Source organism: Saccopteryx leptura, chromosome 10 (genome assembly GCF_036850995.1).
Source record: "Saccopteryx leptura isolate mSacLep1 chromosome 10, mSacLep1_pri_phased_curated, whole genome shotgun sequence".
In the NCBI taxonomy this organism is placed as follows: Eukaryota; Metazoa; Chordata; class Mammalia; order Chiroptera; family Emballonuridae; genus Saccopteryx; species Saccopteryx leptura.
Genome location: NC_089512.1, coordinates 71,797,611 through 71,822,752, shown reverse-complemented (window position 1 = coordinate 71,822,752; position 25,142 = coordinate 71,797,611). Strand labels below are relative to the sequence as shown.

The 25,142-nt window shown below is 41.9% G+C and overlaps 1 protein-coding gene and 1 pseudogene across 4 annotated transcripts in view; one reads left to right on the top strand and one right to left on the bottom strand.

The window, feature by feature from the left end:
• The window catches only part of SLC25A26 (solute carrier family 25 member 26), a 220,446-nt gene that overhangs the window by 27,775 nt on the left and 167,529 nt on the right, over window positions 1-25,142 (top strand). For 3 of the 4 annotated variants that reach the window (XM_066351930.1, XM_066351931.1, XM_066351928.1), the window contains 2 exons: window positions 12,740-12,844; window positions 14,483-14,530. The exons of the other annotated variant lie outside the window; for it this stretch is intronic. In XM_066351930.1, the coding sequence (XP_066208027.1) occupies window positions 12,740-12,844; window positions 14,483-14,530 (153 nt within the window). The remainder of the gene's footprint in view (window positions 1-12,739; window positions 12,845-14,482; window positions 14,531-25,142) is intronic. 4 annotated transcript variants of the gene reach the window in all.
• Window positions 19,967-20,259, bottom strand: LOC136381931 (transcription and mRNA export factor ENY2 pseudogene; annotated as a pseudogene).

Sequence of the window (25,142 nt, the reverse complement as noted above, 5' to 3'; positions counted from 1 at the left end):
AATGAGATGGTCAATGTCCGGTTCCATATTTGTCACTGCTAGCCGTAACAAATGATATGAAGCACTTCTGGAGCCGTGACACGTGCATGCCCCGTCACCGGAAGTAGTACTGTAAGTGAGCAACGCCTTGCTTTGTGGCGCTGCCACATATAGTGCTCCTCTCACTGACCACCAATGAAAGAGGTGCCCCTTCTGAAAGTGCAGTGGGGGCTGGATAAATGGCCTCAAGGGGCCGCAGTTTGGGGACCCCTGTACTAACTGCATTCCAGTGGGCGGTTTTCTGATGCATGTAAGGATATGCTTGTGCTGAGGGGCCTTCGCCTGTTCCACTGTTCAGTTTTTAGTGTGCCTGGGAACCTTTTCTCACTTAGGGACATTAAGTACATGTGAGGAAAACAGCTGTGTTAGGCTTGCTCACTGGTTTCCTGGCTGCAAGCAAGCATTTTGCATGGTTAGTGCGTGAGCACATGGCAGAAAGCCGTGTGTGTGCCTCTATGGAAAGCTATGGGTGCTTTTCCTCGGGGACGATTCTCCCAGATCGCTCTCCCTGATCTGGGAGATACAGTTCCCTGATTCGCTCAGCGGCAAGGGTGAGGGGCAGTTTTCCTGATCCCTTGTCCTCCACTGCAAAAAGCACTTTCCTTTGCTTATTTGCTCTCCTGTCTCTGTGAACCTCCAATAAATAGGTAATGGGCCAACGCTTTCCAGCTCCACAGTTTCCCTATGGTCTACCTGAATCCAATGCGAACCTGCCTGGCCTCAGCCACCAGCATTACAGTACATAAGGCAGGCAGACTTTTAATTTCTTATTAGAAACCCCGAACAAAGAATAATACCCAAATTTATCTCAGAAAGATGAAAAATAACTGCTTTGCATTGCCATCTCTACCGTCTTTACTTTCTGCTTCCTTTCCTCACTCAAACTCTTCGATTCCTTTTATGTTGGCTGCTTTGTTCAGCTTTGTAAAAGTGTCTTCTGCCACTCTGCTGCCCATAGCTGGTGGTGTGGATTTAAACCTAAGTCCTTCCTGTGTTCTGGTCGTTGAGGAAAAACAACAAGGGGGACACTGCTGTGAACAGGCTTGCAGTCCAGAAGTGGAGATGGGCATGTGAACGTGTGAGTACACCAGAGTGTGACAGGTGTTTCAGAAGAGTAAGGACAAGGTACAGCGAGAGCCTGAGAGAAAGAAGTGTAATGCGGGTGGCCGAGGCCAGGCAGGTTCACGTGGGATTCAGGCAGATGATAGAGGAACTGCAGAGCTGGAGAGCGGTGGGCCATTCCCGTTTATTAGAGTCTGTCTCGCAACAGAGGATGAGCAAAAAGGCAGGGAAAACCACTTCTCCCAGCAGCAGGTGAATGAACAGCAAAATGGCCCCTGACAGTGGTGGGCAAGCGATCTGCAAGCCACCCAAGGGAAAGCACTTGTAGCCTTACAAAAACTATACACACGTGATGCTGCCATGTGCTCACGCACTAATCATGCAAAGTGCAAGCGAGCAAGCCTAACAGCTGTCTTCCCAACACTGATTGGACTGAAGTGGGCCGAGGGGTGTTGCCTCAGCAAGGGCCTGGTAGAACAGCTAATCCTTGAGCTGCATTTTAGAATGCGATTGATAGCTGTGTTGGTGCAGAGTGGGTATTGGATTTATGGAAAAACCTCGTTAGACACTTGCATGTTCCAAGTGGAGCCCAGGTGTGGCTGGGTCATTATGAAATGAGGTGGGAAGTGGATGGTTGGGGACCCTGGAAGGGCTGAGCAAAAGCACGCCATGGGTTGGCATTTTAGGAGCATCGTCTGGCAGTGGTGTGGAGGTGGACATGGTGTGGAAGGAGGAGACTGTTCCAGAAATCCCCAGACAGACGGCTGATCTGAGCCTCCACCAAGACTGGGGGATGCAGAGGGAGGATGTGAGTTCAGAAGTTAAAGAGGTAGAATTGGCCAAAGAGATGGCAGTGTCCTTTGCAGAGCCCTTCCAACAGCATTTTGTCAGTGCCAGTGGCATCACGGACGCCTGTGTTAGAATGCTGTGTCCTTGCTGAGCACATGCCTACATTCTCCAGTGGAATCTGCTGACTTCAGTAAGCACCCCTCGTGTGGCCACTGTCTCGGCTGCCTGAGCCTGAGCTTGAGCCTGAGCCTGAGCCTGAGCCTGAGCCTGAGCCTGGGTCTGCGCCTGAGCCTGAGCTTGAGCCAAGCCTGAGCCTGAGCCTGAGCCTGAGCCTGAGCCTGAGCCTGTGCCTGAGCCTGAGCCTGTGCCTGAGCCTGTGCCTGAGCCTGAGCCTGAGCCTGAGCCTGAGCCTGAGCCTGTGCCTGAGCCTGAGCCTGGGCCTGAGCCTGAGCCTGGGTCTGCGCCTGAGCCTGAGCCTGAGCCTGAGCCTGAGCCTGTGCCTGAGCCTGAGCCTGTGCCTGAGCCTGAGCCTGAGCCTGAGCCTGAGCCTGGGTCTGCGCCTGAGCCTGAGCTTGAGCCAAGCCTGAGCCTGAGCCTGTGCCTGGGTCTGCGCCTGAGCCTGGGTCTGCGCCTGAGCCTGAGCCTGAGCCTGGGTCTGCGCCTGAGCCTGAGCCTGGGTCTGCGCCTGAGCCTGAGCCTGAGCCTGCGCCTGAGCCTGGGTCTGCGCCTGAGCCTGTGCCTGAGCCTGAGCCTGTGCCTGAGCCTGTGCCTGAGTGAACATGCAGGAAGGGGAAGGAGAGAGAAGATAGGGCCTGGACTGACCATGTGCATTGATGACCCATTTCTTTTCTTTTTCTTTTTCTCTTTCTTTATCCCTCCCTCCCTCCCTCCCTCCTTCCCTCCCTCCCTCCCTCCCTCCCTGACTTCTTTCCTCCCTCCCTCCCTTCTTTTCTGAGTGAGAGGAGGGGAGATAGAGGGACAGACTCCCACATGTGCCCTGACCAGGATCAACTTGGAAACCACTGTCTGGGGCCAATGCTTTGCCCATCTGGGGCTAATGCTTGCAACCAAGCTATTTTTAGCACCTGAGGCCAAGGCTCCCCAGAACCATCCTTGGCACCCAGGCCAATGTGCTCAAACCAATAGAGCCATGGCTGCAAGAGGGGAAGACAGAGAGAAGGGGTCTGGGGAAGGGTAGAGAAGCTAATGGTCACCTCTTTTGTGTGCCCTGACAGCAATTAAACCTGGGACATCCACACACTGGCCGATACTCTACCTCTGAGCCACTGGCCAGGGCCAGCCCATTTCATTTAAAGAATAAGCATGAGTGTGCTTGCTGAGAGATTTTTCAGGAAGGCTTTTATAAAGGACCGGTTTACCCTCTCCCTCCAGTTTCCTAATGACCTCCTCTGACACATTTCAAATTGTTTTGTTTTATGGACTTGCTTTTTTTTCCATAATGTAGCATGCAGCATTTGTTCAGATTGTATTGATTCATGATCTAGGAAGGTGCATTTCACTGACTGTCTTATTTAGTTAGTGGACGAGAGGCAAAGGACGCTCTGCGTTGGTGAGGAGTATCAGTTCATGGAACACAAATAAGTTCAGCTTTATAGAAACAATGAATATGATTTTTATGTGGGATGAAGAAGTTGAAGAAACCATTTCAAGCCACAAGAGTGGCTTATTTGGTCAGTTATTGCCACTACATTGTAAATGGAAAAACTGACTACTACTCTCCAAGGACCAAACCACTAATGTTAAGGTTTGCTACTTTTGTGCACATCTGCATTTGCCAGTGACAAACCTTTGCTCTTTAATATTAAGCTTGGTAGCATAAGGAATTGAATGCTACTGTCACAGATTTGCTTTGATTTGTAATTATATACTGTCAACCTTAAACAACAAAGGCTATTGAGCAGCAAATGAGTTTACTTGGGAATAGCAGAGGAATTGCAATTCGGGACATGCAAACCATGGTGAACCACAGGCAAGTTTGAAGAGACAAGAGGAGAGTCAGCTTTTATTGGGTCCCTGGAGGAAGGTGCAGAGGGTTGGGATTTTTTTTTTCTTCATTTTAAAATGTGTTGATTTAATTACATTTATTGAATTAACGTTGAAATAACATTCTATAAGTTTCAGGTGTACAATGATATGATACATCATCTGTATATTGCATTGTGTGCTCACCACCCAAAGTTTTGTCTCCTTCTGTTACCATATATTTGGCTCCTTTTAACCTCTTCCCCTCTGATAACCACCATATATTGTCTGTGAGGTTTATTTATTTATTTGTTGCATTGTTTTTATACTACATATGAGTGAGATCATGTTTTTTGTCCTTTTCTGTCTGACTTATTTCACTTAACTATGTTGTCAAAAATGGTAATATTTCATTTTTTATGTCTGAGTAGTATTCCATTGTATATATGTTCCACATCTTTATCCAATCATTTGTCGAAAGACACTTTGGTTGTTTTGGGTTTTTTTTGTATTTTTCTGAAGCTGGAAACGGGGAGAGAGAGTCAGACAGACTCCCGCATGCGCCCGACCGGGATCCACCCGGCACGCCCACCAGGGGCGACGCTCTGCCCACCAGGGGGCGATGCTCTGCCCCTCCGGGGCATCGCTCTGCCGTGACCAGAGCCACTCTAGTGCCTGGGGCAGAGGCCAAGGAGCCATCCCCAGCACCCAGGCCATCTTTGCTCCAATGGAGCCTTGGCTGCAGGAGGGGAAGAGAGAGACAGAGAGGAAGGAGAGGGGAGGGATGGAGAAGCAAATGGGCGCTTCTCCTATGTACCCTGGCCGGGAATCGAACCCCGGGTCCCCCACATGCCAGGCCGACGCTCTACCGCTGAGCCAACCGGCCAGGGCCACTTCGGTTGTTTTTATGTCTTGGTTATTGTGAATAGTTTGTCATGAACATAGAGCTACATATAATATTTATGAATAAGTGTTTTAAAATTTTCTGGTTAAGTACCTAGAAGAAGGATTGCTGGGTCATATGGTAGTTTTGTTCTTTGGAACCTCCATATCATTTTCCATAGAGGCTGTAACAGTTTTTTACCAGCAGTGTTGAAAGGTTCCCTTTTCTCCACATCCTTCCCAACAATTGTTACTTCTTCTCTTACTGACTAGCCATTTTAACAAGTGTGAAGTAGTGTCTTATGGTTTTGATTTGCATTTTCTTTATCACAAGTGAGGTTGATTTGCATTTTCTTTTCATGTATCTGTTGACTGTCTGTCTTCTTGGGAAAAGTATTTGTCCAGGTCTTCTGCTATTTTTTAATTGAATTTTTGTTGTTGTTGAGTTGTATGAGTTCTTTGTATATTTTATCAGAGGTGTAACTTGCAAATATCTTCTCCCATTCAGTTGGTTGCCTTTTTGTTTTGTTGATGGTTTCTCTTGCTCTGCAGGAGCTTTTTAGTTTGGTGTAGTCCTGTTTGTTTATTTTTGCTTTTACTTCCCTTGCTGTTCGGGTCAAATTCATAGTTCATTTCTGTTAAGGAAAGGTACAAAAGTAAAAAAAAGCCATCTGAGGCTTACCTCTTGAGATATGTGAAATTAAGTGGACAACTTTTAGGCACAGGAACTAATAGACGATGCAATTACTTTGTGGAGAATATAACTTTCTTTTTAGCTTATCAAGACATTAGTCTTTTCAGGCAAGAGGCTAATACTTACAAAATTAATTTTTTTATCCCTATTGTGATTTGTATACATGGAAAGTGTAAGGTCAGTGGATGATGGGAGATGGTAATGTGGGGAACCCAGACCTGCGAACTTTGGCTAGGACCGCCCACAACCAAGTGCTCCAGAAGAAACTTCCCAGGAGTCCTTTGGGAAAAAGCGACTGTCTGCCAGCCAGTGAGATTTCACCATGTCATATTAGCTCGACCACCCTGGGGACCCTTTAAATATCTCCCACACAGGTCACCCCTTGTGACTTCCTTGGCCTCCATCTTTCCTCTGGGCCAGGGGACCTCGTCGGGCGGGATGCACTCTGTACTCAATAAAGCCTTTTGTTATTCCACACTTTGTGGCTCTGGCCCCTTCCTTCTTTCTCGGTGGGGAAAATCCCTTACACAATGAGTCTTATAAGGAAGAAAAGCATGACGAACTTATGTGCCAGTATCAGTGGATAAAATTTAAACTCTAAGGAGGATACATTAGGATTGATAAATTACTGCTGTAGTTTTATCAACAGCAGTGATTCCATTTGTAACCAGAAGATGGCAGAATTGATACATGGATATACTGTTCAGTTCTAGGGTTTCAATTTTAAATGGCGGTGTAGAAAGATATATTCGGTATTCTTAATTTGGGATCCCGCTTTCTAGAAATAATTTTGGGAATTATTCAAAATTGTGGAATAAAATGCAAGTAAGTCAACTGCATTTCAGAAATCTTCAGAGTGCCATGAGTTTGCTGTCTCTGTTTCTTTTTTATTCATTTGCCACATTGAGTTTTTTCTGCAAAGGCTAAAGCATCTTTTTTTGCTTTTTACTTTGATTGGAACTATTCAACTTATTTCTATTGACCTTAATATAGATTTACCTGTTTAATCATTAAGAATTGGCTGATATTAAACCTTGAATCTTCAAGTTCATTAAATGTGTGTAAATATGATACACATTTTTGAAGAACAGTTCTGGAGGTGTTAAAGGTTTGGGTTTCATCCTTGCTCCCTAAGTAGCTCTCTTACCTCCAGTAACTTCCACAATCTCAGATTAATTTATATATAAAATGCTAATATAATTAGCTTCTAATATCAAAGGAATACTTACAGGTTGTTAAGTTTCATAAAGAAAAAGCTTAAATCAGGTAATTTTTTGTGAACTATGTTGAAATAGTTGGGAGATAGAAGATACAATGTTAATATAAGATACTATTATCTCCTGTGCTGCTGAAGTCGCTGTAGCTTTTTCCTTTTAAGACACTTAATCTTATTACTTGTAGTTTTGCGTTTTGGTGTATAATAGATACTAAAGGAGATGTTCAACATCCATTGCAAAAATAAATAAGCACATCAAAAGTTTTACTTATGTCAAAGGAAGAAAAAACTAGGTAGCAGCTTCATTAATATAAACAATTTTAAATCTAAAGTTTGTTAAATTTTTGGTAAGCTTAAACCTAATGGGGCCAGTGTTACATGTCAATGTTGATAAAAGATGGGGACGTGCATTTGCTTTATTGAAAACCTTAGTTTTCTTGTCCTTTGATAGAATTTAAAAATATACACACTCTTGGTTTTAATGAAAATGCCACCATTCCTGTTTGATGGGCTCATACCGAGCCCCGGGTTTATGAGGAAAGAGTGCGCTAAAGAATGGGCTGGGCGGGGCCAGCATGTGATGCTGCTGCCTTTATTTCCTTCACAGAGTGTAGCACTGTAACGTGCTTTTGTTCTTGTGCAGTGAAATATTCTGCTGTAACTCCTATTCAAGTCAAGGAAAGATCCGAGTTAACAGAAAACCAAATGGGAGGCAGCAGCATTGCTGGAGGAAATAGAGGCATTGCTTTGTGGCTCTCTCCCACGCCCGAAGTGCACACCATGGAAGTCCGGAAGCCATGCTGGGTGCTTTGTGCCCCTTGTGCTAGTTTGATTGTTTTTCATCTGAGAACCTTTTCAAAGCTTTTCCTCTGCGTCTGTATTTTTAAGAAGTAAAAACAATCATGTAAGAACATGGCAGGTTATGAAGCATGAAGTTCCATAAATATTTATGCCAATTCACAAAAGTAGATGGTTCCTATTTTCTTGACATATTGGGGTCATTTTTCACTCTTGACCTCTTGAATTGAAAAATACAAAGAATTAGTGTATCCTTTCCTTTTTTTCTTTTTTTCTTTGTTTAGTTTCATGTCTTGAATGAATGTTAGATGCTGGGTGCTGCCCTGATAGGCTCATGTCAGTTTCACAGCTCTTTGTTTTCTGTCCTAGTTTTAGAAGGGTGAACTTTAAAGTTTACTCTTATCAAAAGGAACATAATTTATACTGACTTTTAGACCTTAGTGGATAGGTGTTTAATCTGTTTTTGTGTGTGTTATTCTCACTGAATTAAAAATAAATATTTCCCTGCCTGACCAGGCAGTGGCGCAGTGGATAGAGCGTTGGCTTGGGATGCTGAGGACCCAGGTACAAAACCCCAAGGTTGCTGGCTTGAGCACAGGCTCTCCAGCTTGAGTGCAGGGTTGCTGGCTTGAGTACTGGATCATAGTTATGACCCCATGGTCGCTGGCTTGAGCCCAGTGGTTGCTGGCTTGAAGCCCAAGGTCACTGGCTTCAAGCCCAAGGCCACTAGCTCTTCTGGAGCCCCCCCCCCCCCCCAGTCATAGAACCTGTGAGAAAGCAATCAATGAACAACTAAGGTACCACAACGAAGAATTGATGCTTCTCATCTCTCTCCCTTTCTGTTTGTCCTAGTTTGTCCCCCCAACCCCCACTAAAAAAATAAGGATAAATAAATGTTGGCCCTGGTCAGGTAGCTCAGTTACTTAGAGCAATGTCCCAGTATACCAAGGTTCAGGGTTCAATCCCTGGTCAGGGCACATAAAATAATCAGCCAGTGAATGCATAAATACATGGTACAACAAATTGATTTCTCTCTCTGTCTCTAAAAATTGGTAAAATAGAATAACAAATGCTGCTTTGTCAAGTCTAATTGGTAGGTTGCCTAGAAAAGCATACGTTAAATTAGCCCTTTTGTGCCCTGGCTAGGTGGCCAGTGGTAGAGCGTCGGCCTAGCATGCAGGAGTCCTGGGTTCAATTCCCGGCCAGGGCACACAGGAGAAGCGCCCATCTGCTTCTCCACCCCTCCCCCTCTCCTTCCTCTCTGTCTGTCTCTTCCCCTCCCGCAGCTGAGGCTCCATTGGAGCAAAGTTGGCCCGGGCACTGAGGATGACTCTGTGGCCTCTGCCTCAGGTGCTAGAATGGCTCTGGTTGCAGCCGAGTGACGCCCCAGATGGGCAGAGCATCGCCCCCTGGTGGGCATGCCGGGTGGATCCCAGTCGGGTGGATCCCAGTCGGGTGCATGCGGGAGTCTGTCTGACTGCCTCCCTGTTTCCAACTTCAGAAAAATACCAAAAAAAAAAAAAAAAATTAGCCCTTTTGTTTTCTCACTCAAAATCTTTTAGCCCACAGCAAATATTTTTGTCCTTTGATAGTATGTTGAAAAGACTTAGGAAGTAATAATATGTGTTCATGGTAGAGAATTTAGGAAATGTAGGTAGGCAGAAAAGAAGAAGCCTCACCTTAATTCCACTCCATTTTTCCTCGTCTTTATATAACTGTATGTATAAGCAGTCTATTCAATATAAAGAAAAAGTATATATTTAAAAAATTCTGGAGTATTGGTAAGGTCATTTCTATGGAAATGATTGATTTTTGGTGTTATTCTTCCTCTTGGTAGTTTTCTTTCTACATAAAATAATACAAAAATAATGGATACAATTTTATTTGTCTTTTATACGTAAATAAAACGAAGGGAAAATACAGTAGAGAGATTTCTACCCCCACTCAGTGGTTTCATAAGATTGATGCTATTTTCTTCTTGCCCTCATAGTGTTTATGGCAGGGGTCCCCAAACTACGGCCCGCGGGCCACATGCGGCCCCCTGAGGACATTTATCCAGCCCCCGCCACACTTCCGGAAGGGGCACCTCTTTCATTGGTGGTCAGTGAGAGGAGCATAGTTCCCATTGAAATACTGGTCAGTTTGTTGATTTAAATTTACTTGTTCTTTATTTTAGCTATTGTATTTGTTCCCTTTTTTTTTTTTTACTTCAAAATAAGATATGTGCAATGTGCATAGGGATTTGTTCATAGTTTTTTTTTATAGTTCGGCCCTCCAACGGTCTGAGGGACAGTGAACTGGCCCCCTGTGTAAAAAGTTTGGGGACCCCTGGTTTATGGTATAGTAGAAGAGAAAACATATTTAAAATACTCTGATGTAAATTAATAAGTAAAAAATATCAGGTAAGATAGTTTATTTTGGGAAATAAGAATAAGGAGGAAATTACTTACAGAATAAAGAATCGTTTGAATTTAAGAATAAAAGGTATAATTGGAGAACATTAATAATTATTGAAATCAAGACTTAAAAGGATATCATAAAGATTTCTTGACCGAGTCAATTAAGAAAAATTAGATCCAGGAAGGCCAAGGGAATGCTTGAGAGCTTACTTTCAGAGCGGGGTCTACAGTCTGTGTCTGAAGATCCTCAACAAACCACAGCTCATCCCCTCCTGGAGGTGAACCCTGAGGAGTTCAGATGTAGGAAATGGCGCCCTTGGCTGAGGGCCCCCTGGGCAAAGGGAGAGATAGTCACAGCAGGGCAGACAGGGGCCAGGAGCCCTGACTCCCTTTTCCATAGTCCCTGGGGTCTTCATATATTATCTCATCTCTTTCCTAGATTGTTGTTAACTTCTACCTTGCTGTTAACACTTTCCCCATCCAATGTGCAGATATTTACCATCTTAAATAAAACAAGACAAAAAGCTGCCTTTAACTATGAACCAATCTCTGGATGTTTTAGCCCACTTCCTGTAGCTCCTGCCCTGGCCCTCCATTGAAACAATTCTGACGAATTCTTTTAAACCTCATGTACACTGCTTGAGGCTCTTGACCAAGGCATGGCCAACATACAGCCCGCGGGCCGCATCCGGCCTGCATAAAGAGTTTATGCGGCCCGCGATTAAATTTTTAATACCTATTCTCCACTACTTTAAAATATCAGCTACTCAGAAGCGGAAGCGTCTTTGATTATTGGAAATTGAGATATTTAAGAAGACAGTGATACACGGAAAAGAATTCCCCGTGTGACTAATTTAGGGTTAACTTCCAATAATTGGTTCAATGGATTCGCGATACTTCATTTTTTAAAAAAATTCTATTATAAAGATTTACAACTTTTGTACTCGTCTGTACTCGATATGAACTGTTTGACGTTTAGCGGCGATGTGAAACTCACGTTCTTTTAGGCGGAGTTTGCCAGTGTGCACCCAAGGTCAAACAATTTGTTATTTTTGTGGTCAAGTGTGCTGAATCAAGTGGCATTGTAGCACAGACAATAGCTGCAGTTGATAACTGAAAACGTGTCCAGGCTGTTTGTAAAACGAAATAATTGTTTTGGTTTTTTTTTGTATTTTTCTGAAGCTGGAAACGGGGAGAGAGAGTCAGACAGACTCCCGCATGCGCCCGACCGGGATCCACCCGGCACGCCCACCAGGGGCGATACTCTGCCCCTCCGGGGCGTCGCTCTTTTGCGACCAGAGACACTCTAGCGCCTGGGACAGAGGCCAAGGAGCCATCCCCAGCGCCCGGGCCATGTTTGCTCCATTGGAGCCTCGGCTGCGGGAGGGGAAGAGAGAGACAGAGAGGAAGGAGAGGGGGAGGGGTGGAGAAGTAGATGGGTGCTTCTCCTGTGTGTCCTGGCCGGGAATCGAACCCGGGACTTCTGCATGCCAGGCCGACGCTCTACCACTGAGCCAACCGGCCAGGGCCGAAATAATTGTTTTATTTGCAATATAACACCTTCAAGCTCATTCTATTAATTAAATATTGTTTTGATTGATTGCGATACAGTTTGGATATTTATATGGTATGTAATTATAATTTTATTAAAATATATATATTTTAAAATGTATATTAAAATTTTTTTCACTAACATTTATTCATAAACAAATTACATAATAAAATTTTGTTTACTTAAATGAATCATTTTCGTATTTAACATTTTTTAATTTTAATATTTTGTCCGGCCTATGAAAAAAGTTTTCTTTTAATCTGGCCCAGGGGCAGAAACTGTTGGCCACGCCTGTTCTTGACCCATTGCTCTACAAATCTCCATTTGCTACTTCTGTCTGCCTTCAATATCAAGTGCAATTCTTGGTTGCTTGTGTTCGAAATTGATCTTGGGTAACTATGCAAAAAAGATTCTTTTTGGAGAGAGGGGGAGATTGACAGACACTATTAAGTTGCCTTCCCCTTCTCACTTGCCAACAGGATGTTAATTTGGTTTGGTGGTGGTAGTGCCCCTAACCCTCTGCTAGATCTACATTTTCTCAGCTATCCTAACAGGGTGGCCATTTCACACGTGCAAGTCAACACTGCTTTGGGGGGCATCAAAGAGCAAAAAAGGAGGAGATCTGTTCATCTTGCCTTTGACCCAGTTGTATGATCAGTTGTGTGAGAAAGTTGGCATCTCATGAAGGATGATGTTAGAATTAGTCAGGTGTGAGAATGGACCAGTCAGAACCTATGTCACCTTGAATGCTAGAGCAGGGTCTGACTGCCTCGAGTTACTCCTCAGTTGTTTGATGGGGAGATCTAGGGTGCTAGGGCTGGAAGTTGGTTGAGGCTACAGGGGGTGAGCAAAAGAGTTAGGGGGTAACCTACTGATGAGCAGTCTCGTTTCTACCAACATGTGCATTATTAGTTCCAGTAAAGCAAAGGCACTGCTGATTGGATCATTCTTTCATCGGTCGTGTTTGAAATGGCTGTCATGTGACCAGATGCTGTTCAGTCAGTGCTGGGGATTCCACATGAGTAAATGTGCTTCTTGTTCAAGGGCTGATGGACAGATGTGCTTGGACCAATGTGGCGGGAGGTGGGAGGTTCTCTATGGAACAAGGGAGGGAAGGTTTTTGTCTGCTAAAACAACGCATGTCCATTAAGAGTTCTAAGTGTTTTAGGTTAAAACAAAAACGAACAAAACAAAACAAAAAACAACCTTTTGACATCTTGCACTAAGACTATACATTATACTTTATCACAATTTTGCTAATAAAAATTTTCAGTTTTCCTAGCAGTTACTTCTTTTTTAGGATTACTTAAATTTATATATTTTAGGTTGCCTGCCTGATTCGAGTTCCTTCTGAAGTAGTTAAGCAGAGGGCACAGGTTTCTGCTTCTTCGAAGACATCTCAGATTTTCTCTAACATCTTATATCAAGAGGTGAGATGTGTTTTTAAGTCCTCTCTTTTTTCTTTCTGGAGAAAGATTTTGTAGAAGCTGATATGAACACTGTGAGTCTCATAGCAGGAGTCCTAGAAGAGACCTTAATGCTAAATTTAATGTCCAGTTATAGGAATTTTTATGCTAAGATTGTCATTGTCTTTCCTGTATTGGTTTTAGAAGTTTTATTTTTGAAATTTCTAAACACACTGTCACCGGGATGTGTGTGCAGCCTGCATTATAATCACCCCACAGTTATTTTGTGACCAGACATGGAATCAACAGTAAATATGTACAATGGATGAAGCTATATTAAAACACCAGTACAGAATTTGATGGCCCATTAGAAGAGAAGTCAAGTAATGGGCTGATAAACCACAACATTTTTTTTTGTCTGTTTGTTTTTCAGAGTACAACAGCATTTAATGTTCAGATACAGTTGTACAGTGTTACAATCAGCCACAGAAACTGTGCTGGAGGACAGGGCCCCATCATTCCCACTGGACAAAGCAGTATTGGACATGAGCTGGCATGCGCCTGGGCCCACGTCCTTATCTGCTGGGCCTGAGGGGAGCCAACCATCTAATATCCCCAGCTACCACTCTAGTCATCGGAGGAGGGGGGGGTAAACCCCACATGCAAGAAGACCCCCTTGTCTCCAGTATCAAATAGGATGAGGATGTGAGAGTTAGAATTAAGGGGAAATCCTATGTAAGCTGTTCAAAGGGGTAGGTGTTAACTCTGTTCTCCATCTCCTAAAGGGCCTCACTTGCCCAGTTTCTTCATCCGTTCATCAATGTTGGCAAAATTACCCTCAACTGTGACCAGGTTTTCACGCATGGTTGTCTGCACCTGTCTTTGAGGGAATCAGCAATCATCTGCTGAACCACAACGTTTATATCAAAGTGTATCTCCTCTTTTACTGGTTACTGTTGAGCTGTGGGATCAGAAATCGTTCCTGCTGGTGATGGGACTCAGAACCATTGAGCTACTGCTTCTTCAGAGATTTTACAGAAGTCTTTAAAAAGTTAAAAAAAAAAATTTTTTTTACAGAAGTCAATCACATAGGAATTTGAGTCTTGGTTTTTAAAAAAGTTATTCTTAATGGTCCCTGTGTTAACTTGGTAAGGAGATACTGAGTATTGAATTGTATGAGTGAGGTCAACCCAGGGTCCCTGTTGAATCATGTGGATGGTGAAGTAGATAATAAGCCAAGGCTTGTCCAGAGGTGTTTATCACAATTGAGAGGTTATTAATGAATTTCTGTTGTCTTCTGATTGAAACTGTGAAATGTAATTATGTTTTCATATGAAAAAATAATCAACATTTTGTATGCATTTGCTCTTAGAATGTACTTATTTAATTTAAAGCATTTCAAGTATTCTTTTCTGGAGTAGGAATATTGAAAGCAGCTAAAGCTAAATTAATATGTAGTCAGTTTTATTGTTAGAGATTTTCCCATTTTAAAGGGAGCTGACCTGAGCTTATATACGTTAGGCCAGTGAGAACCTTAAACTTCTTCCAGAACTGTGGTCATTGTGAACGTGTTAAACACAGACTTTAGAAAAGGTTAATGTGCTTTGTTCAGAATGTCATCCTGAAATCTCTGCTGTTCTGTCTTCCTTTTGTTTGTTTCAGGGTATCCAAGGATTGTATCGAGGCTACAAAAGCACAGTTTTAAGAGAGGTAACTAACTTAATTTTCAGTATTGAGGTACAAAAACAATATACTTTGTTCAGTAAATTTATTTGGAGAAACTGGTTTAAAAATTTTAAAAAGGCCTGACCAGGTGTGGCGCAGTGGATGGAGCGTCGGACTGGGATGCGGAAGGACCCAGGTTCGAGACCCCAAGGTCGCCAGCTTGAGCGCGGGCTCATCTGGCTTGAGCAAAGAGCTCACCAGCTTGGACCCAGGGTCGCTGGCTCCAACAGGGGGTTACTCGGTCTGCTGAAGGCCCACGGTCAAGGCACATGTGAGAAAGCAATCAATGAACAACTAAGAAGTCGCAACGCGCAACGAGAAACTGATAATTGATGCTTTTCATCTCTCTCCGTTCCTGTCTGTCTGTCCCTGTCTATCTCTGCCTCTGTAAAAAAAAAAAAAAAAAAAAAAAAAAAAAAAAATTTTTAAAAGGACTTTATAATCACTTAGAAACAATTTCCCCCCATTGATTTGAGGGGGGGAAAGGAGAGGAGAGGGAAAAGCATCAGCTCGTTCCACTCAGTTTCCTTTAGTTCTGCACTCTTTGGGTGCTTCTTCCATGAGCCCTGACTGGTGATGGAACCTGTGACCTTGGTGGTTGGGACAGCTTCTAGCCACTGAACAACCCAGCCAGGGCCATTATGACCTCTTTTTAAAACACTCTCTAGTCTTGTCTTGGTTTTTAACACCTAATAAACGGCTTGAATGAATGGCTTGCTGAATGAGCAGTCTCAGTGGCTGGAATGGCCCACTCTGTAGCTTCACGGTAATTCCAGAGTGGTAGGTAGGTGTGCGTGGTAGCTGAAGTTTTGGGAAATGGCTAGGAGGGGTAAGATGCTAAGTTGATACTCTAATACACAGTTTGTGAAAAATTGGTCCTGAAAGGAACACTTTAAGAGACAAAGTGTCTCAAAAGCCTGTATCATGCAGTTAGCTCTGCTTTCCTGATAATGGCTGCAGGAAGGGTGGTCTGGCCTGCACTTCCAGTGAGTCAGTGTGGTCAGTTTCATCCTCCTCTCCTTTTCTCCCCCCTCTTCACTTCCTTCTTTTGGTTGAAAAAGCAGTGATTTCAGTATATTATTGCAGGAAGCATGTTTTAATTTTTGCCTCACATAGAAGGGGCTGTTTTGAAGTTTAAAAGTTGATTTACAGATATATGAGAAATAAAAGGCTTTGGTTTGGGCATTTTAAATTTTTCTGGTTTAATAAATTTAAATCCTAGAGTTTCCCCCCACCCCCAATTTTATTGAGCTAAAATTGACAAATAAAACTGTAAAATATTTAAAGTGTCAACAGGATCACTCGATGCAGCTGTGGGGAGGACTGGGCAGCGTCACCTGGTAGGAAACACAGAAGAGCACCTGCTCTGTGCCATTTCTTTGTGGTGCTCTGTGGCGCTGACCCGCCTCCACTTGTGAAGCGCTTCTCACTTATAAATGTGGTCATCCTCAACAGAATGCTGACATTCATTCAGATCCCTGATTTTTTTCCAGGTAGGTATTTTTTGTTTGTTTGGTTTTATATAGATCAGTGATTTTCAACCCTTTTCATTTCATGGCATACATAAACTGATTACTAAAATTCTGCACACACTGAATGATGTTTTTGCCCATCTGACAAAAAACAAACAGGTATAATTTTGATTCATTCACAAAATGAATAAATCTAAAATACATGGACAGCTATTGTTATGTTGGCTTTTTTTAAAAATTTTTTTAATCGAGTGAGAGGCAGGGAGACAGAGGGACAGATTCCTTCCTATATGTGCCCAGACTGGATCTACCCAGCAACCCCCACCTGAGGCCACCGAGCCCCAGATCGTTGTTGGCAACAGAGCTATTTTAGTGCCTGAGGCGAGGCTATGGAGCCATCCTCAGTGGCCAGGCCAACTTGCTCATTTGAGCCGTGGCTACAAGAAGGGGGGGAGGGGTGGAGAAGCAGATGGATGCCTCTCCTGTGCACTGACCGGGAATCCAACCCAGGACTTCCACATGCTGGGTTGATGCTTTACCACTGAGCCAACTGGCCAGGGATGGCTGTTGTTTTTTATTTGAAAACCTAAGGGAAAAGAGGTCAATGCCCCTGACTAAACAGTCAGGTGTTGCCTGTTTTGAACAATTCTTGTGGTACACCCATCGAACATCGTTGCTCTAGATTAGTCTTCCTTCTGAAACACCTGTACTGTCATTGAGAGCCTCGATTTGTGCAACATAACAACCTTTAGTGTAGTGCAGGGTGAGTGATGTATATGTTTGAAAAGCTTTCAAAGGCAAACTGAATGTTTCAAAGGTAGTCGTTCATGTGAAGATGACTTCTGGCTTTCAGAAATATCACCTGCACTGCGTCTTTATTCTGTACTTGCAGTGGGGCTTACTGAACATGTGTTAGTCACTCACATCTCACCTGGGCGTAGGGAGAGGCGGGGGCCAATGAACCTCTTCTGTTTTTCTGAGAGATGCTGAATAGCTAAATATATTTGCATGCTAGACAGTTCTGGTTTTGCATTCATACAAATAGATAAAACACAGGGTTACAGCTGCTGCATTCTATTCTTTTAAAAATTTGTTCTGACACATGTCACAGTAGTAATTAATTTCTAGGCTACGATTCCTGCAGAGTGTGATCCTACTGATATAGCTTTGTTTACTCCAAACGGCAGTGCTCTGTTGGAAATTTAATTGGTTTCTTTGCATTATGCGTATTCATAAAAGAGGCTTCAGAACTGATTTTAGCTGAAATAGGGCTTTTGCACAGATTCTCAGATAGAATGAGAAAAGAATGATTGCTGAGTGAAACATAGCTTCTTTTCAAAATGAGAAAAATAAGTGATATATCAGCTTTAAACAAAAATTTTTATATTACAGTTCCAATTCTTACATTGTTATGACACAAATATTAGATCTTTTTACCAAGAGTGTGTTTGATTGTTTCAGTAAGAAAATACATTGAAACCTTAGTGAGAATCACCAGGAAACTTACATATTTATTCTGTGTACAATTTTTTCTTTAAAACACTGCTATCTCCCTAGCAGTAGCCTATTAGAATGAGATAGTCTGACCTGTGGTGGCGCAGTGGATAATGCGTCAACCTGGAATGCTGAGCTCGCTGATTCAAATCCCTGAGCTTGCCTTGTGAAGGCACACATGGGAGTTGATGCTTCCTGTTCCTCCTCTCTTCTTTCTCTTTTTCCCCCTTTCTAAAAGGAGTAAATAAAATCTTAAAAAAAAAAGAATGAGATTGAAGTTTGGATCCATGCATTATAAAATGAATTATTGATATTTTTTCTTTAGGTTTTGTGAATGCAATCACCTGTTTTTTACTACATTTGATGTTATTGGAGGTTACAGGCTTATCACTTATGTTTTCCTAAATTTTAGTGACTGAATTGTACTGAGTCTAAGCAAGGCCAACAAATTATTATTTACCACATCCTTTCACGTTTATTTTCCTCATGATCTTGGCCAGATCAGTAGATGCGGCCAGCATCACGGGGCAGTGGTGTCGTTGCAGTGAGATGGGAGTGGGGACCAACACAGCAGCTTTCATAGCAGGGCTCATTTCAGAGGACGCTGTCCGGAGAGTTCTGTGGGCTGCAGCCTCACAATCTTGGATGTGAACTAGAAGGACACATACACAGGAAGAAAGCTGAGAAGGGAAAATGTTCCAAAGGAAGTAGGAAGAAATTAAGCTCAACAAATGTGTTTTATCCACAGATTCTATTCAACAATGATTTAAAAGTGGGTTTGGCACTACAGAGAAGGATTCATCTTTTGGTGGGGAAAGGATAGGGCAATGGACACGTGACGGTGCATTGTGCTTGTGCTGTGATGTGTATGCACGGTGCACCTCGGGAAAGGATAGCACATGAGGGTGCATTGTGCTTGTGCTGTGATGTGTATGCACGGTGCACCTCGGGAAAGGATAGCACATGAGGGTGCATTGTGCTTGTGCTGCGATGATGTGTATGCACGGTGCACCTCGGGAAAGGATAGCACATGAGGGTGCATTGTGCTTGTGCTGCGATGATGTGTATGCAGCTGGGGAAAGGATAGGGCAGTGTATAACTGAAGTTACTGTGTGATAGTGCATATATTTGTATACACAGGTGCAGCTGAGTTTCTAGAAGAAGCCAGGCTTGAGTGGCATTCAATTAGAATTTATTACAATAATAAAAATTAGTTTTGATTCCATTTTTGAAGCGGTGGTAATTAGAAGCAGTCAAGGAGACAGGCAGCCATGAACACCATGAGGAAAGGCACAAGGCTGTGAAAGATCACATATCCCTTGCTTATCTAAGCATAATTGGAGTTTTCACATGTATAGAATACTCAAGAGTGATATTCCTCTACTTGAAACCAATGAGGGCACTTCAGGGAAGCACTCAACCAAGTGGGGTATTTGACAGGAGAAGAGATTGAGCATCTCACCTCAGTTGGATGTTTGCCAGGGAACTGGAGTAGAATTCATGAGAAGAGCCTTGGGAAGAGCCTGATGTGTGTCCCCTGGAATTTGGAGGGTAAATTACTGGTGTTTGACTCATGTGTGCACAAATCTGACAGTTAGATGTTGGTTGCAGCTGCCTTGTGGATGGGTGTTGCTATTTGGTAATGAATAACTCCTGGCTTCCTTTTGGTGGATAAGTGGTCACTAAAGAGATTTGAAATAGGTGAGGATTACCTCCCTTCCCTCCCCAATTGTCTTACCATGCTTCAATGAAAGTGAGTCTCCCTCCAAACTCTTGCGTATGGAGTCAGAGACATGCATTCATTATGAAGCAAAATAAGTAAGTTCTTCATCCTGTTCTGTAAGTTCATTGAGTCCTTCAGTCTCTCTTTTTTCATGCACGATTTATTTATTTATTTATTTATTTATTTATTTATTTATTTATTTATTTAGTATTTTTCTGAAGTAAGAGCAGGAGTTGGGTGGGGAGGGGAAGCAGACAGAGACTCCCGCATGCGCCCGACTGGGATCCACCCGGCATGCCTACCAGGGGACGATGCTCGGCTCTGGGGCGTTGCTCTGCTGCAATCGGAGCCATTCTAGCGCCTGAGGCAGAGCCCATGGAGGTATCCTCAGTGCCCAGGCCAGCTTTGCTCCAAAGGAGCCTTGGCTGTGGGAGCAGAAGAGAGAAGAGAGGGAGGGGTGGAGAAGCAGATGGGCGCTTCTCCTGTGTGCCCTGGTCGGGAATTGAACCCGGGACTTCCATATGCCAGCCGACGCTCTACCGCTTAGCCAACTGGCCAGGGCTGTGATATATTTATTGATATAACACATTTAGGGGTGGAAATGAATACAATGTATACATCATCACCAAAAACTGTATACTATCATATAAAAAGGACTTTATTTTGGTTTCCTCATTTATGGCAAGTTTTACGTTCAGAAAGACTACAAAAACAGCACAGCCTAACTCAACCTTATAGGCTGGCATGCTGAGCAAGGCATGCTCTTGTTTTTTGTAGAAGCTCCTTTATGGTCCCTGGACTTTGCCTTTGGTGTGACTTCAGCTACCAAGTTATCAGCCCTAATGCATTCTTGTCCTTTCTCTTAAATTTCCTGTTCACATTGTGTCTTCCATTGATCCTTTCAGCACATTCAATTAATTAGGTCTCAGCAACTCTTTCAGATGTTCTCTTTCTGCAGTTTCTATCAGCTTTTAGTCAGTCGCTGCTGCCATCCGCATATGTTTGTTCATCTTGCTAACCACCATCACCATGGGGGGGGGCCATCCCTTCCCAGTGATGAAATAGCCCCTGCGCTGACTCCTGTTACCTACTGCCATTACCTACCACAGTCTCTGGCTGCCCGGAGTCAAGTTGGTCTCATGAGGTGCAAAATTACCATTCTGAGAAGTTCTCTTGCAAATAGATACAGGAGCTTTCTGAAGGTAGTTACGCTCACTGTCTACTTCAGGCAGTGAAAATTTCTCCTAGTCTAATGGCTGGAAGCAGGAAGCTTTTGCAATCAAACTTCCAGATGCCTTCAGCATCTGTTTTTTAGTTCTGTTGTCTGCCCTCTAACTTCCTTTCCCCCAAACTCTTCATATTATATAGGGTGGACAAAGTAGGTTTATAATTGTTCATATGGGAAATAGTACATATGTACTCTAATTAGTAAATTATACAATTAGTAATTTAATAATTAATAAATTAATAATTAGTAAATAATAATACAGAAATAAACTGTTTCACATACTGACAACTGGAACCCTGCTTTGCCCCACCTTGCGTAGGTCTTGTGTATTTTCACAGAGCCATCTGTCCTAGGTGTCCCACATCCTGTTTGTTTCCTTGGCCAAGCTCTTTTGGAGATCTGTTTATGTCACTTCATAAAGAACCCCCTCTCTTTTCTGTTATTGCATAGAACCCTGTTGAACAAATGAGCCATTGTTTACTTAACCTGTTGCTCATTGGTGGATATTACAAACATGCCACAACGAATTACATTGTTCCTGTGTCATTTTGTACACGATTGAGAATGTTTGTAGGAAATATGCCAACAAGTGGAATTGCTTGGTTAAAGGTGTATGGGCATTTGTAATTTTGATGCACATCACTAAATTGCCCTCTGTGGCAGTACCCCGGTCGACACTTTGCCAACAATGTGGGAGCTCTGTTATTCTCTGCCTCACTAAGCGTACTAGTAATTCAAGAGATGAAAAACGATCTCCCTGTAGTTTTAATTTAAGTGAGACTGGGCATGTTTATATATATCTGAGAACTATTTTATTTCTTTACTTTAAACTGATTATTTAAATTATAATAGAGTTATTGTTAGAATGACATAAAGTGCTTTCTATAGAGCCTGTCATATAAGAGGTGTTAAAGGGATGTTAACTTTGAATCAGTGATGTTGGTAAATGAAAGGGTTTTGACACGAAATGACACCTAAATGTGAAATGCAGTTCTACTCCTGGCAAATTACTAACCCTCTCTGAGCCCAGCTTTGCCAATCTATGCTAGGGGCTTTGCATAGACTTGACTTGTTGAAATCTCACAGTAGGCTCAGGAAGGAGGTCATAGCTATATGGTCAGCAAGAAGAATGAGAAATGGAGACCTGCTCGAGGTTCTTAGGTTCTTGAATGGGGATGCTAACCATGAGCATGGTATATGCTTCCACTTGTTTGCATCTTCCTTTATTTCTTTTATCAATGCTTTGTAATTTTCCAAGTACAAGTCTTTAGTCTCCTTGGTTAAGTTTACTCCCAGGTACTTTATTTTTTTGGTTGTAATTGTGAAGAGGATTGTTTCTTTAATTTCTCTTTCTGACTGTTCATTGTTGGTGTATAAAAATGCCTCTGATTTCTGAGTATTGATTTTATATCCTGCCACTTTGCTGAATTCATTTATCAGATCCAGTAGTTTTTTGACTGAGACTTTAGGGTTTTCTATATACAGTATCATATCATCTGCAAATAATGATAGTTTTACTTCTTCTTTTCCAACTTGAATGCCTTTTATTTCTTCTTCTTGTCTGATTGCTGTAGCTAGGACTTCCAGGACTATGTTAAATAAGAGTGGTGAAAGGGGGTACCCCTGCCTTGTTCCTGATCTTAAGGGGATTGCTTTTAATTTTTGCCCATTGATTATGATGTTGGCTGTGGGTTTGTCATAGATGGCTTTTATCATGTTGAGGTATGTTCCCTGTATTCCCGCTTTGCTGAGAGTTTTGATCATGAAAGGGGGCTGGATTTTATCAAATGCTTTTTCTGCATCTATTGAAATTATCATATGGTTTTTCTCCTTCTTTTTGTTTATGTGATGAATCACATTGATTGATTTACGAATATTGTACCAGCCTTGCCTCCCCAGAATAAATCCCACTTGATCATGGTGTATGATTTTTTCCATATATTGTTGGATCTGGTTTGCTAATATTTTGTTGAAGATTTTAGCATCTATATTCATCAGAGATATTGGCCTATAATTTTCTTTCTTTGTGTTGTCTTTGCCTGGTTTTGGAATGAGAATTATACTCACCTCATAAAAGGAGCTTGGAAGTCTTCCTTCCTCTTGAATTTTTTGAAATAGTTTGAGAAGGATAGGAGTTAGTTCTTTGAATATTTGGTAGAATTCAGTTATGAAGCCATCAGGCCCCGGACTTTTCTTTGTTGGGAGTTTTTTGATAACTGTTTCGATCTCATTTGGTGTAATTGGTCTGTTTAGGTTTTCTGATTCTTCCAGATTGATTTTTGGAAGATTATATGATTCAAGGAACTTGTCCATTTCATCTAGGTTGTCTAGTTTTTTGGCATATAGTTCTTCATAGTATTTTCTTACAATATTTTGTATTTCTGTTGTGTCAATTGTTATTTCTCCACTCTCATTTCTAATTTTATTTGAGTCCTCTCTCTCTTTTTCTTGGTGAGTCTAGTTAAAGGTTCATCAACCTTGCTTACCTTTTCAAAGAACCAGCTCCTAGTTTCATTGATCCTCTGTATTGTTTCTTTAGCCTCGATGTCATTTATTTCTGCTCTGATCTTTATTATTTCCTTCCTTCTACTACATTTGGGCTTTACTTGCTGTTCTTTTTCTATAGATGTAGGATTAAGTTGTTTATTTGAGCTTTTTCTAGCTTCTTAAAGTGTGCCTGTAGTGCTATGAACTTCCCTCTCAGTACTGCTTTTGCTGTGTCCCATAAATTTTGAGTTGTTGTATGCTCATTGTCATTCGTTTCTAGGAATTTTTTTATTTCTTCTTTGATCTCATTTTTAACCCATTCGTTATTTAACAACCTGCTATTTAGTTTCCATGTGTTTGAGAATTTTTGAGATTTTCTGTTGTGGTTCATTTCTAGTTTCATGCCGTTGTGATCAGAGAAAGTGCTTGATATGATTTCAATCTTCTTAAATTTGTGGAGAGCACTTTTGTGCCCTAACATGGTTTATCCTAGAGAATGTACCATGAGCACTTGAAAAGAATGTATATTCTGCTGCTTTAGGGTGAAAGGTTCTGAAGATATCTATTAAATCGAGTTGATCTAGTGTGTCCAATAAGTCTGCTGTTTCTTTGTTAATTTTCTTTCTTGAGGATCTATTTGGTGATGTTAGTGGAGTATTGAAATCCTCTACTATTATAGTATTGCTGTTGATCTCGCCCACCAAAGTCTGCTTTATATATTTAGGTGCTTCTATATTAGGTGCATAGATATTTATAATAGTTATATCTTACTGTTGGATTACTCCCTTTATCATTATGTAGTGGCCTTCTTTATCTCTTACTATATCCTTTGTTTTAAAGTCCAATTTGTCTGATGTAAGTATTGCTACCCCAGCTTTTTTTTCATTTCCATTTGCATGAAATGTTTTTTTCCATCTTTTTACCTTCAATGTATGTGTATCTTTTGTTCTAAGGTGTGTCTCTTGTAGACAGTATATGTACGGGTCCTGTTTTTTTATCCATGCAGCTACCCTATGTCGTTTGATTGGATCATTTAATCCATTTACATTTATGGTTATTATTGATATGTAGTTGTTTATTGCCATTTTAATCTTTAAAGCTGTATTCCTTTTTTGCTATATTCTTTTCCCACTTTGATCTGTTTACAACAGGCCCCTTAACATTTCTTGCAGCATTGGTCTGGTTGTAATGAATTCCTTGAGTTGTTTTTTGTCTGGGAAGCTTTTTATTTCTCCTTCAATATTAAATGATAGCCTTGCTGGATAAAGTAGTCTTGGTTGTAGGTTCTTGTTCTGCATTACTTTGAATATTTCTTGCCATTCCCTTCTGGCCTCAAGTGTTTCTGTTGAGAAGTCGGATGTCATCCTAATGGGGGCTCCTTTGTAGGTGATAGCTTTTTTTTTCTCTTGCAGCTTTTAATATTTTCTCTTTATCGCTTAGCTTTGGTATTTTAATTATGATGTGTCTTGGTGTAGGTTTCTTTGAGTTTCTCTTTAATGGAGTCCTCTGTGCTTCTTGAACTTGTGAGAGTTTCTCCTGCATTAATTTAGGGAAGTTTTCAGTTATTATATGATTGAACAAAGTCTCTATCCCTTGTTCTTTTTCTTCTTCTTCAGGAATCCCTATGATGCGGATGTTATTTCTCTTCATGTTGTCACAGAGCTCTCTAAGAGTTTCCTCAGACTTTTTGAGTCTCTTTTCTTTTTTCTTCTCTGCTTTCATGCCTTTATTCAAGTTGTCCTCCAACTCGCTGATTCGATCCTCAGCTCTACTCTGTTTTTAATTCCTTCCATTGTGGTCTTTATTTCTGATATTGTATTTGTCATCTCCGTCTGATTCTTTTTTATACTTGCTATTTCTTTATTTAGCTTTTCATAATGACCATCCATTGTTGTTCTAGATCCCTAAGCATCCTTACAATCATTATTTTGAACTCTGCATCTGGAAGTTTGATTATTTCCATATCACTCAGTTCATGTCCTGAAGGATTCTCTTGTGGTTTCATTTGGATTGCAATTTTTTGTCTTCTCATTGTGTTTGGGTGTTTTATTTGTAGTGTTGGTTGAGTCTAGGCTTGGTCTTGTCTGCCTCCAGTTTTCAGTTGTGTTATTTCTAGGTCTTCTTGGGTTGGTATCAGCTATTATTTGTAATCTACTTTCCGATTTGGGCAGCTTTGAAGTCTTGATTTGTTTG